The sequence below is a fragment of the Trachypithecus francoisi genome, unplaced genomic scaffold, assembly GCF_009764315.1.
Source record: "Trachypithecus francoisi isolate TF-2019V2 unplaced genomic scaffold, Tfra_2.0 Contig01585, whole genome shotgun sequence".
Classification (NCBI taxonomy): domain Eukaryota; kingdom Metazoa; phylum Chordata; class Mammalia; order Primates; family Cercopithecidae; genus Trachypithecus; species Trachypithecus francoisi.
In genome coordinates this window covers 9,473,017-9,486,473 of record NW_022681444.1, presented here as the reverse complement: position 1 = coordinate 9,486,473, position 13,457 = coordinate 9,473,017, and the positions used below count along the sequence as shown (strand labels likewise).

At 47.9% G+C, this 13,457-nt stretch overlaps 1 protein-coding gene across 11 annotated transcripts in view; it reads left to right on the top strand.

The window, feature by feature from the left end:
• Nucleotides 1–13,457, top strand: part of RAPGEF1 (Rap guanine nucleotide exchange factor 1) — a 166,609-nt gene that overhangs the window by 102,160 nt on the left and 50,992 nt on the right. For all 11 annotated transcript variants that reach the window (XM_033194546.1, XM_033194513.1, XM_033194497.1 and 8 more), the window contains 5 exons: nucleotides 8,023–8,111; nucleotides 9,091–9,243; nucleotides 9,675–9,798; nucleotides 10,248–10,431; nucleotides 12,072–12,572. In XM_033194546.1, coding sequence (XP_033050437.1) covers nucleotides 8,023–8,111; nucleotides 9,091–9,243; nucleotides 9,675–9,798; nucleotides 10,248–10,431; nucleotides 12,072–12,572 — 1,051 coding nt within the window. The remainder of the gene's footprint in view (nucleotides 1–8,022; nucleotides 8,112–9,090; nucleotides 9,244–9,674; nucleotides 9,799–10,247; nucleotides 10,432–12,071; nucleotides 12,573–13,457) is intronic.

The window sequence follows — 13,457 nt, the reverse complement described above, 5'->3', positions numbered from 1 at the left end:
TAATGCTTCTAGAACAGCACCTGGCACATACGGAGCAGTCAGGCCTTAGCTGCTATTTATTATTAATTATGTGGTGCTAGATGCATGCTTTGTAAACAGATCTCTTGGCTTGAAAAACCTGCGTCCCTCTCTCTTCTGAACCCCTCAGTCCACAATTACAGCTGAGGTATTTACCCCAGGTCAAAAACAATTCCTTCCCACTCAACCAGGCTAACAAATTCCTGAAAGCCGTCTCCTTGGCTTAACATTCCCCAGCAGCTCTGGAGAGTAGAATAAGGACCCCCAAAGGGCTTAAATTACAGAGAGAGGCTGAGAAACCATTGCTCAGCATTGAAAATTGCTCCAAAATGAAATGTGTGTTTGCCAGGACATCTGGGTGGCCCTCCACCCCCAGCAGCATTTAAGGGGAGGCTGATGTGTCTGCTGGGGTCATGGAGTTCATGTAAAGGGGGCTTGCCTGGATGACATCAGTATTTTCCTCTGAATTCCCCCATGTTCTCCTTTTTTTTTTCTTTGAGATGGAGTCTCGCTTTGTCGCACAGGCTGGAGTGCAGTGGTGCAATCTTGGCTCACTGCAACCTCTGCCTCCCAGGTTCAAGTGATTCTCCTGCCTCAGCCTCCCGAGATGCTGGGATTACAGGTGTGAGCCACCACAACTCAGCTAATTTTGTATTTTTAATAGAGATGGGGTTTCACCATGTTGGCCAGGCTGGTCTTGAACTCCTGACCTCAGGTGATCCGCCCACCTCGGCCTCCCAAAGTGTTGGGATTACAGGCATGAGCCACTGCACCCAGCCTGCCCATGTTCCCCTCATTCCAAAAAGTTACTAGTATCTGCTTAGGGCAGCGAGACTCAAGGATGTAGCCCAGGGTGGCTGTTGTGATCAGACCAGATGGCCCGTTCCAGGATTTGGAAGACAGGCACGTACGTTATCCTGTCTGGTCCTCACAGTAGCACATTGGGTTCAGTAGGGCAGAGTGGGACATGGCCTGGGGCTTTATCAGCAGCCCCGAGTCACTCTGGCTCACCCATTCCTACTGTTCCTGTCCAGGCTTCTGAAAATGCTATTATTGAAAATTGTTATTTTTCAGGTAACATTATTAAGGTTTCCTTCTATCAAATTGATTCTGATGAGATGTTCACAAGTTAGAGTAGCCAAAACGGAGGAGAGTGAGTTTCCACTCACAAAGCTTTGTGACAGTCCCAAGTACATTTCCTCTGTGGAGTCATTACAGCACCACTTCGTTAGTTGAAAGGCATGTCTGAAAGAAAAATTTCCTTGATTTTTCAAAGTGACTGGGACAAAAAAACAAGAGAGAGAAACCTATAGATTATGAACCTGTCAATGTCGGAGCAAATAACTTTCCACAATTGCTTTAAAAATAGTTCAGCCAGCCGGGCGCGGTGGCTCAAGCCTGTAATCCCAGCACTTTGGGAGGCCGAGGCGGGTGGATCACGAGGTCAGGAGATCGAGACCCTCCAGGCTAACACGGTGAAACCCCGTCTCTACTAAAAATACAAAAAACTAGCCGGGCGATGTGGCGGGCGCCTGTAGTCCCAGCTACCGGGAGGCTGAGGCGGGAGAATGGCGGGAACCTGGGAGGCGGAGCTTGCAGTGAGCCAAGATCGCACCACTGCACTCCAGCCTGGGCGACACAGCGAAACTCCGTCACAAAAAAAAAAAAAAAAAAAAAAAGTTCAGCCAGAACAAAGATTCTCTAGGTGAGAAGCTTTATAAATTCAGTTTTGTTTCATTTATTCAAGAAGCATTTAGTGAGAACCTTCTGTGTGCCAGGCAGTGAGAGAGAATTGGGAATATGAGCAAAGCTGGCCCAGACCCTGCCCTATGGCACTTAAAGTCTAAGGAGGACAGGACCATAAACACAAAGGCACACCCATGTGGTATAGCGCTGCCAGGGGAGATGGCACAGTGTGCAATGAAAGGGTATGATGATCTTCCTTTCTCAGGGTGATCAGAGACGCTTCCCCAAGGAAGAGACAGGCCGGCATCTGGAGGATGGACAGGAGCTGCCTGTGGCTGGGAGCTTTTCGTGCTGGAGTGATTACAGGCAGTGAGAGTGATCGAGACACTATGATGTTGGCATTTGTTGTTATTGTCTAATAGTAATAATAGCTAACATTTATTGAGTGCTTTTTGTACATCATCCTCACTTAATACTCATGACAACCCTCCATAGTAGGAATGAATGGCTGCCCCGTACCCCTTTCACAGGTGCGGAGACTCAGGCCCAGGTGGAGCAGTAGAGTCAGTGGCAAGGGCATGATTCCCACCCCAACCCGTTGCCCCCTTCCCGGCTCCTGCGCGCCATGTCATCCGAGCTACCTCCCACGGGAGGACAGGATTCTCTGCACTCCCATCCACAAGCCAGCTGTGACTTCCAACATCTCTTGCTGACCCTTCAGGCCTGGGACACCTTACAAGCCCATGCCCTGGTGGCGTGAGAGAGCCTCCCACAGCTGGGAGGGGCTGGAGCTGTGCAGGGGGAAACGCACTCACGAGGATGTCGGCAGCCCACTGGAGGAGGGGCTGCACGCTCCTTTACACTGACTCACCATCGTTTACATAACCCATTCAGTTGTTCAAGGGAGTCTTTCCTCTTTTTTTTTTGAATGATTGAACATGTGTTATAAAACAGGATTACTTTGGTTTTGTCCCTGAATGGGTAGTAGCATTTATCATTTAAACCTCCACATAAATGCCACTTGTTCAAGCTGTAGAACCTTGGGCAAGTTACTTCCCTGAGTTTCAAGTAGGTTTTAAAATATTTGCCCTGAAGATTTGAGGAGAGATTCAGTAAGATAAAGTATATAAAGTAACTGGTAAGAACTAGGTAACCAGGAGGCAGTGGGGAAACAGTGTTACTTGGAGAAGGGTTCATTTCTGATGGCTCACGGTGACCATTTTTGACGGTGATTATGGCTCTTTTCCAGGTAGTCTTATAATCTCAGGTAAGAGATAGACCGCTGTCACCTCGTCTGGTTCTGGGGCTGCTTTTCCACCGGGAGCCTGTAGCTCAGAGGTGGTTGTGACTCTTGAAGGAAGGAAATCTGAGGAATTTAAAGACCCTCAATGTTTTTCTCTGAAAACCAGTCCCAGTCTAGCACCTGGCTGTTGGGGGCTGAGCCACTCAAGGTCAAAGAGATATCCCAGCATGACCTTTTGAAATCAGTACCCCACCTCTTCCCAACTTCACCAGTTAATTTCCTCTCTTACTTGAGCACCAGAGCTGTATTTTGACTTGTCAAAGGTCATTTAAGCCCTTCCTTCTCTGTGATTATTTTCTTTCTTTCTTTCTTTCTTTTTTTTTTTTTTTTTTTTTTTTGAGACGGAGTCTCACTCTTGTTGCCCAGGCATGATCTCAGCTCGCTGCAACCTCCACCTCCAGGGTTCAAGTGATTCTCCTGCCTCAGCAGGAGATTACAGTAGCTGGGATTACAGGCACCCACTACCACGCCTGGCTAATTTTTTTATCTTTAGTAGAGACAAGGTTTCATGTTGGCCAGGCTGGTCTTGAACTCCTGACCTCCAGTGATCCGCTCGCCTAGGCCCCGCAAGGTGCTGGGATGACAGGCGTGAGCCACTGTGCCCGGCCTATAATCATTTTCAATATGAATAAAATGAACATGAAAGTAAAGTATTACATATTTGGAGAGCTACTTTTCCAAATACCGTTTTTGACTTTTGAAAACTGATGTTCAGTGACCAGTCGGCAGTTTCCAGTCACTGTTGTAGACGTAGACTCTAGAGTAGTCTCTTACAGTCTTTTTTCTTTTTTTTTTTTCTCCCCGAGACAGTCTCACTCTATCGCCCAGGCTGGAGCGCAATAATGGTACAAACTGTGCTCACTGCAACCTCCACCTTCTGGATTCAAGTGATCCTCCATTCTCAGCCTCCTGAGTAGCTGGGACCACAGGTGCTTACCACCACGTCCAACTAATTTATTTATTTATTTGTTTTTTGGTAAAGACAGAGTTTTACCATGTTGCCCAGGCTGGTTTTGAACTCCTGGGCTCGAGTGATTCACTCGTCTCGACCTCCCAAAGTGCTAGGATCACAGGCATGAGCAACCACGCCTGGCCTTTTTATCAGTCTTTTTTTTTTTTTTCTTCGAAACGGAGTCTCGTTCTGTTGCCCAGGCTGGAGTGCAGTGGCACCATCTCGGCTCACTGCAAGCTCTGCCTTCCGGGTTCATGCCATTCTCCTGCCTCAGCCTCCCGAGTAGCTGGGACTACAGGCGCCCGCCACCGCGCCCGACTAATTTTTTGTATTTTTAGTAGAGGCAAGGTTTCACCATGCTCTCCATCTCCTGACCTACGCATGAACCACCCACCTCGGCCTCCCAAAGTGCTGGGATTACAGGAGTGAGCCACCGCGCCCGGTCTTTCAGTCTTTTCTAACTTGTGCCTCAGGACAATTAAAAAGTCTGACATCCCTCTCAAAAAAAAATTCTACCTTCAGTAGGAGGTGTTGGGCTCATGCCAAATTATAAATGGTCAGCTTTCAATGAGATTAGGGTGTTAGCACAGTAGCTAGATATGTGCACATTTTAGGGTTTCTCTTCTGTGATAGTTAAGGCAAGTCAAGACTAAAGACCTTCTGTCTAGGCAGGGAGATAGGTGATAAGTTTAAAAAGCAGCCCGCCCCATTTTATACTCTTTTCAAGCCTAGGCCATGCGAGCTAGTGTAGGGAGCGTGATTGGGATCATGACATCATCTTTGAATTCGGGCGCCTGCCTGCACATGTGTGCCTGTCATTCCAGGATTCTTTTGCCATCATTCATTAGTTGAGTTTACAGCTGCCTCTCCAGAAAAATGACTATCTAATTATAATTGCCCATGAATCAATGAAGAGTCGGGAATGTTTTCCTGTATCAACAGATACAAACAACACAGACTTCTTTCTGTTCCTTTGGCCCTGCTTGTAAAGAAGAGTGAATCTGAAAGTGGAGTGTCCAGGGCACTGTGTTCTGGCACTCTGTAACTCCCTCTAAGGCCGTGATGCTCTTCTTTGGGGCCTGGCGTTGCGCTTTTAGGAAGAGCTGCGTCTCCCACTGTCCCCCCTCCTCCAGGCGATAGGGTGCAGGGGAGCTGCCTCTGTCCTAATTGCTCTCTTCCCTGATTGTGTAGTCTCTCATCCTCTATCTCGTCCTGTTTGTAATCACCAGCTAGATGACTGCTCCTTAAATATTAACTTCTAAATTATGCTAACATCTAAGTATTTTTTTTTTTTTTTTTTGAGGCAGAGTCTTGCTCTGTCACCCAGGCTGGAGTGCAGTGGCCGGAACTCAGCTCACTGCAAGCTCCGCCTCCCGGGTTCCCGCCATTCTCCTGCCTCAGCCTCCCGAGTAGCTGGGACTACAGGCGTCCGCCACCTCGCCCGGCTAGTTTTTTGTATTTTTTTTAGTAGTGACGGGGTTTCACCGTGTTCGCCAGGATGGTCTCGATCTCCTGACCTCGTGATCCGCCCGTCTCGGCCTCCCAAAGTGCTGGGATTACAGGCTTGAGCCACCGCGCCCAGCACATCTAAGTATTAAGGTTCTGCTTTCTTGCTAGTACTTGGCTCTTAGAGATTTTGCTTCTCCACAGTTCTTCAAGAATAGGCATCTGAATGGGGTAACAACTGTCACAGAGTAGGGTAACACTGAACCTGTGTCTGTGGATATGCCTGGCTGGGCATGGTGGCTCACACCTGTAATCCCAATGCTTTGGGAGGCCAAAGCAGGAGGATCACTTGAGCCCAAGAGTTTGATAGATGCATTTAGTTTTGGGGGGGATTTGCTTGTTTAATTATTATTTCAGAAGTAATATGTGTTCATTTCAGAAAATTTAGAAAATAGAAAAAGAACAAAATAAAGGGGTATTTCATAGCCATATTTTTTGTATTACATATATTCTTGATTTGGCTTTGTTTACAAAACATGCAATATATACCAGCATATCACCTAGAACTATTTTTCCACTTAATGTATTACAGCATCTTTCCATGATACAGTGCATATTCTTGTTGTGACTTTGTTTTTAATAACAATGTAATGGTTGGCCCATTGTCTGGTTCTGTCATGACTTATGTAATCAGTACATATTATCAAATATTTAATTGTGGGATATTGAACTATTCAAAATTATCACATTAATGATACATAATCTTATGTATATTCTGTGATGACCATCTTTTGTGGTTTAATTTTTGCACACATTCATGACATTTTTCTAGGACAAGATTCTTTTTTTAAGAGACAGAGTCTTAATCTCTCACCTAGACTGGAGTGTGATTACAGTTCACTGCAGCCTTGAACCCCTGGGCTCAAGCCATCTTTCTGCCTCAGCCTCCCAAAGTACTAGGATTATAGGCATGAGCCACTGCACCTGGTGCAAAATTCTCATGATGCAAATGTTTAAGGCTTTTGATATATACTGATAAGTCATCCCTCTGGAGAGGCTGTCTGAAGTGGTGCTCTCACCTACTATATCTGAAAGTTTCTATTTTATTACCATCCAAGGTGATGAATGTCTTATGATTATTGACCATTGGTATCCGTGACTTTCTTGTTTGATTTTTTTTTTTGGCATGTTCACCTTCTAGTTTTTGTGTTTTTGAAAGAACCCTTGCACTGGGAAGGATGATAACTGACTCTGACTTATTTGCAGCATACACTGTCGTTTTTGTGTGTGGTGTTTTTGAGTCTGGAGAGGCTTGGCAGCCTCTGGTTCAGGGTCTCTGGTTACTGTGTTGCCCACTGGCATCCACTGCCACCTCCTCTATAACTTGTAAACAGCTTCCTGCTGAAACACGTAGGCCCTGGCCAGATGTCCATCGACAGGAAGGCCGGGGGAGAAGTTGTGATGCATCCACTTGTGGGAACACTGCCGGCAGCGAGCAGCAGGCGCCTCACACACACGAAGCACAGCAGTTGACGCTGAGCTTGGGGGATGGAGCAGGCAAAGATGTGTGGACAGGAAGTGGATTGGCGGCTGCCAGGGGCTGGGGGTCGAGGGGAATGTGGAGTTTCCTTTTGGGGTGATGAGAAGTCCTAAAATTGATAGTGTTGATGGTCACACAACTCTGTGAACAGACTAAAAACCACTGAATTGTACACTTTAAATGGGTGAATTTGATGGCATATGAATTATATATCCATAAAGCTGTTTTTAAAAAGAAAGTGGACACAAAAGTGTATATATGATATGGTTGCATTTATATAAAGTTCTAGGACAGGCAAAAGTAATCTATGATAATGGAAGTTAAAAAACGGTTGGGGCAGGGCAGGTTGGCTGGAAATGTTCTTTGTGTTTTTAGTGGCACTTACTTGGGTATATGCGGTTGTCAAAACTCATCAAACTGGGAGAAAATGCATTCTCATCTTTTTTAGAAAAACACATGGGCCCTTAGGTCTTCCCTTTTTTTTCTTTTGCTATGATTTGAAAAAGGCTATTTTTCTTTTCTTTTTTCTCAGTTAATGGTTCTAAAGTGATTTCTTTGCTGGGTTATCTCCCCTTACCTCCTTCTCCATTAACAAGGATCCCAACCAGCCCCCACCCACCCCCACCAGCTAGCTGCTCCACCACACCTGTGGCCAGCTCGCCTTGGGAAGCCGCCCAGTGCCATCGTCATGCATACGATCTCATGACTTTAGAGAACTAGAAACAGGGTTATTCCCCAACAAACTGACTGGGAATCTCTTCTGCCGGGTATTTTAATTGGTGTGATAAACAATCATTTTGAGACTCTGGGGTTTGCCATTTCCCCTTCCAAGAGGAAGTGCCTTTACGCATTTGAAACTTCTTGACATGCCATGAAGGTATTTTTGGAGGGCCGAGGACATTTGGGAAGTCATGCAGATTACCTAAGGCAAGTGATTCTTGCATTTATGATGCGTGGGGAATCTGTAGGCACAGAAATGAGACTCAGCAGCAGAGGATAGACAGCACCTGCCTGCCTTCTTGTGGAAACTCAGTGGTGACAGGAGCTTTGCTCATTGCCTTTTTCTTGTGGGGGTAGGAGCTGGTCAGGCTCACCGTCGAGAAGCAGGGACGTCCGTCTCCGACGAGCCCCGTGAAGCCCAGTTCCCCTGCTGGCAAGCCTGATGGGTAGGTGCTGACTAACCCTCCTGTCGCGGGGGTCACACTCAGTGGCAAAGTCTCTACATTTGACAAGGATAGGGCCCGGGGGGTGGGCAGCATGAGGGTGGGCTGCTGGAGGCCCATATTGCTTTTTCAGTGGTTAGCATTTTGTGTATATTTCACACAGGCTTGAAGTATTGCCCATCTCAAGTTTACTCTTCAGTGTGACTGTTTCCAAGGATCATGTGTGAGCGCATCCAGTGACACATACCAGTGCTTTTCCTGGGCAACTTCGTTTCATAATTACAAAGAACTTTTAAGGGCTTGGGTTTGGGGGCTTTGACTTGAGAGCACTCTTGCTTGATCCAGAGTAAACTGAGGATGACATCGATGGTTGTAAGGGTTTATATTCATCTCTACTCCAAGCTCCTGGTAAAAATATAAAACATAAATTTGGAGCTTTTGTTTTGTTTTTGAGACAGAGTCTCTGTTGCTCAGGCTGGGGTGCAGTGGTACGATCTGGGCTCATTGCAACCTCCTCCTCTCAGGTTAGAGCGATTCTCTTGCCTCAGCCTTTCAAGTAATTGGGACTACAGGTGCACGCCACCATGCCCAGCTAATTTTTGTATTTTTAGTAGAGACAGGGTTTCACCATGTTGGCCAAGCTGGTCTCAAACTCCTAACCTCAAGTGATCTGCCCGCCTTGACCTCCCGAAGTGCTGGGATTATAGGTGTGAGCCACTGTGCCCGGCCTGGAGCATTTTAGAGAGCCCTTAGATCATCTTCAGATGAGGAAACTGAGGTGCAAAGTTGGGGGCACAGCCAAGCTCCAGTAGCTCCTTAGCAACCAAACCAGAACCCCAGGGCTCTGTATCCAGGGAGCCTACTCCTCAGCCCCACCTCACCCACCATGTTCTACCCGGTCACATCCTCACCCTCTCACGGCCTGTATGTGCTCGTCCCGTCTGTGACCTCCTGTAACCCCAAGTTCTTCCCAAATCTCTAGCCCAGCAGAGCTCCCCCTGACAGATTGCGAGGTAGAAATCCTAAACAAGACGACCGGGATGTCACAGTCAACTGAGCTCCTCCCAGACGCCACAGATGAAGAGGTCGCGCCCCCCAAGCCCCCTCTGCCTGGCATTCGGGTGGTTGATAATAGGTAATTACCTTCCTGTTTGTCCAGTGCTTCCCATGGTAGAATGAGCAAGAAAGGGAGGAAGGCAGGGCTCGGGCCCTTTCCCCTCAGTGCTGGGGGCTTGGCTCCCCTTGGGAGGCTGACTCTGGAGCTGTCCCCGCCCCCGCCCAGCCCTCCCTGGCCACCCTGAGCTCTCCTGAAGGCCACCTTGTGCCCTCAGCCCAGGGAGACCTGGTATGATTTATTATGAAAGAAAAAGAAAGGGTTGTTCTTTTTCGTTCATTTGGTATTTACAGGTTTTATTTTGGGGGAGGGGAGTAGGCAGGAGTTGAAGTGTGAACATTGGGTGTGGAGAGTCTAGTAATGAAAGAGCCCCACATCCTGTACCCCATTATCATGCTGAAGAGCTTTGGTGAGTGTGGTTTGGTCTGCCTGGACGTTTTGGTCTGTTTCAGTCCTCCACCAGCGTTGCCACCCAAGAAAAGACAGTCGGCACCGTCCCCTACCCGAGTGGCTGTGGTGGCCCCCATGAGCCGAGCCACCAGTGGCTCCAGTTTGCCTGTTGGAATCAATAGGCAGGTAATGCAGCTCGTGTTCGCTTCTTGGGAAGGCAGGGAGCGGGTAGGAGGCTCAGGGATTTGGCTCCTGAAACTGAAAGAAACCCATGGTCTTCAGGCGCTGGTGTTTTGTCACATCGAGGGGTGCGAGACCTTGTACCCCTCTCATTCCAGGACATGATCCAAATTCCCATATGGGGATAAGGGTCAGGGCAGGGAGGCCAGAGCCAAAGGGCGTCTCCTGGGGATAGGTGAGCCGAGCGCCAGAGCCCTCCCTGGCCACACCCCCCACCAACTCCAGACGGCTGCTTCTCGGCTGTATGTGTCCTTCAATTGCTGATGTCAGAGGTGGTTTTTGAGTTTGCCTGACAGTATTTCCTTCTCTAAGTAAATGCATCAGTTGCCTCACCCCTGGTCTCTGCCACTGTTTCTCAGAAGTGACTTGGCTTTGTTTTTCTTTTTCCGTTTGAGGATTTTGACGTTGACTGTTATGCACAGAGGCGACTGTCAGGAGGCAGCCACTCATATGGTGGAGAGTCGCCCCGCCTCTCCCCCTGCAGCAGCATAGGCAAGCTCAGCAAGTCAGACGAGCAGCTGTCTTCTCTGGACAGGGACAGTGGGCAGTGCTCCCGGAACACAAGCTGTGAAACACTAGGTGAGCCGCCAGCATCTTCCTGTTCCATCCTGTCTTGGTGGCTTCTCTGGGGCCATACAGTCCTGGATGGGAGTCCCAGGTCATGCAATCATTGACTACGTGACTTTGGCCAACTTGTTTAAAATCTGAGCCTCAGCTTCCTCATCTGCAAAATAAGGATAACTATCTGCCTCCCTAGGAAGTTGAGCATGTAAATGAAATCACAATGTAAAACCACAGCCTAGATACTCAAGCGGTAACTGTTGTTAGTTCATCTGTCAGTGGGTAATTTGACTCTCTTTACCAAAATTAAGAGCCATTTGTGTTGAAAGCTTTAATTGAAGGGGTGGGGGTCCTGACAACACTTGACAGAGGCTGAGGGGGAGAGAGCCACACGAGCCAGCCTTCTCGTTAGTCAGTGCTGAATGTGTGCTGTGTGGGCCTCTCCAGTCTGCCAGGCAGGGGGGCTCAGAGAGCAGGAAGCTGTTTGTATCCTGTGAACTAGATATTTTCACTTCTGAGAATGTATCCTAGGAGCATAATCAGCGATTAATAGCAAGATTTCATTGGTAGGAAATCAGGTGAATTATGGTACATTCATTTGCTGGAATAATCTGTAGCTATTAAAAATTGCTCATAATATATTGATAACTTGAAAAAGTACAGGACCATTTACGTATTTACATAGTATTCTCAATTTTTTTTGAGACAGAGCCTCACTCTGTCACCCAGGCTAGAGTGCAGTGACACTATCTGGGCTTACTGCAACCTCCGCCTCCCAGGTTCAAGTGATTCTCCTGCCTCAGCCTCCCAAGTAGCTGGGACTACAGGTGTGCACCACCACGTCCGGGTAATTTTTTTGTATTTTTGGTAGAGGCGGGGTTTCACCATGTTGGCCAGGCTGGTCTTGAACTCCTGACCTCACTGATCCACCCGCCTCAGCCTCCCAAAGTGCTGGGATTACAGGCGTGGGCCACCGTGCCCAGCCAAGTTTTGTATTTTTAGTAGAGAAAATGGTTTCATCACATTGGCCAGACTGGTCTTGAACTCCTGGCCTCAAGTGATCGGCCCATGTCAGCCTCAATAAGTGCTGGGATTACAGCCGTGAGCCACTGCGCCCAGCCAATTTTTGTATTTTTAGTAGAGACGGGGTTTCGCTACATTGGCCAGGCTGGTCTTGAACTCCTGACCTCAAGTGATTGGCCTGCCTCAGCCTCACAAAGTGCTGGAATTACAGGCGTGAGCCACCGCACGGCCCTCAGTTGGGCTTTTTCAAAAAGGAATCCTAGAGACAAAAAAGGCATTTAAGGAAATACATCAAAATGTAAATAGAAAATACAGTTAGATTACAGGGTTGTGGGTGATTTTTATTTTCTTGATATAATTTGCCATGGTTTCTGTAATGGTTGTGTATTTTTCTTTTTTTTAAGTAAGAAATGTAAAAAATAAGAAAAGTATAGCAAACAGCCATATTCCCATCTGGTTTGCTTTTATAATCAGGGAGAAGAAAGAAGAATATAACATGTAAATATAAACGAAACCCTGGAGACATGTTTTTGTCACACACCCATGAGCAAGCCAGCGAGAGGTGGGCAGTGGGGTGACTGCTCCTGCAGGGCCTGTGGCTGACAGGGTCTTTTTTTTCCCTCTTGTAACTGCAGACCACTATGATCCCGACTATGAATTCCTCCAGCAAGACCTCTCTAACGCAGACCAGATACCTCAGCAGACGGCCTGGAACCTTAGCCCGTTGCCAGAGTCTTTGGGGGAGTCTGGGTCTCCATTTGTTGGCCATCCTTTCCAGCTGCCTCTTGGCAGCCATCCCCAGCCAGACGGACCTCTGGCCCCAGGGCAGCAGACAGATACGCCGCCTGCTCTCCCCGAGAAGAAGCGCAGGAGTGCAGCCTCCCAGACGGCGGACAGCTCTGGCTGCAGGGTGTCCTACGAGCGGCATCCCTCGCAGTACGACAACGTCTCTGGGGAGGACCTGCAAAGCACGGCCCCAATCCAGTCCGTCCCCTACGCGCCCTTTGCTGCTATTCTCCCCTTTCAGCATGGAGGTTCCTCAGCTCCTGTCGAATTTGTGGGTGATTTTACTGCTCCTGAATCAACGGGTGACCCAGAAAAACCACCTCCTCTACCAGAGAAGAAAAACAAACACAGTAAGCTTTTGTTGCACTGTTGTCAGGAAGTGCATTTTATAACCTGAAATGGCAGGATGTTTTCTGTCAGCATTAGACCAGAATCAAATCAGTGGCCTCATTATTTCATAAAAGATAGGCCAGCCAGGTATGTGGACACTTCTGGGAGCCAGGTTTTCTCATTACAGGTGATCGTTTTTAAAGCCTGATCAGCTGATCTCTCCTTTACAGTTTCTGTACAGTCTCAGGCCAGTTCTCCACGTATCCCAAGGGCTTCTCCTCTTTATTTATTTATTTATTTATTTATTTATTTATTTATTTATTTTTGAGGCGGAGTCTCGCTCTGTTGCCCAGGCTGGAGTGCAGTGGCCAGATCTCAGCTCACTGCAATCTCCGCCTCCTGGGTTTACGCCATTCTCCTGCCTAAGCCTCCCTAGTAGCTGGGACTACAGACGCCCGCCACCGCGCCCAGCTAGTTTTTTGTATTTTTTTTAGTAGAGACGGGATTTCACCATGTTAGCCAGGATGGTCTTGATCTCCTGACTTCATGATCCGCCCGTCTCGGCCTCCCAAAGTGCCGGGATTACAGGCTTGAGCCACCACGCCTGGCCGCTTCTCCTCTTTAGATGGCAACAGTTAACCTTCTGGCCTGATCACAGTGACAGAGGGGAACGAGTGTCCTGGCGTGCAGGACAGCATTGCAACAACATCTGCGTAGAGCGAGGTGGATATGTGAATTTCAGCAGAACTTACCTAGTGTCCACAGAGTGATTGTCTGAGGATCCCTGTCTAGAGCACGCTGTCTCTGTTCATGCTTCCAGAATGACTTGGGAGCTGAGGTTGCCCAGCAGGAGTAATTGAGGACACTTCTTAGACCAAACATTTTAATATATGATGTTATTGGAG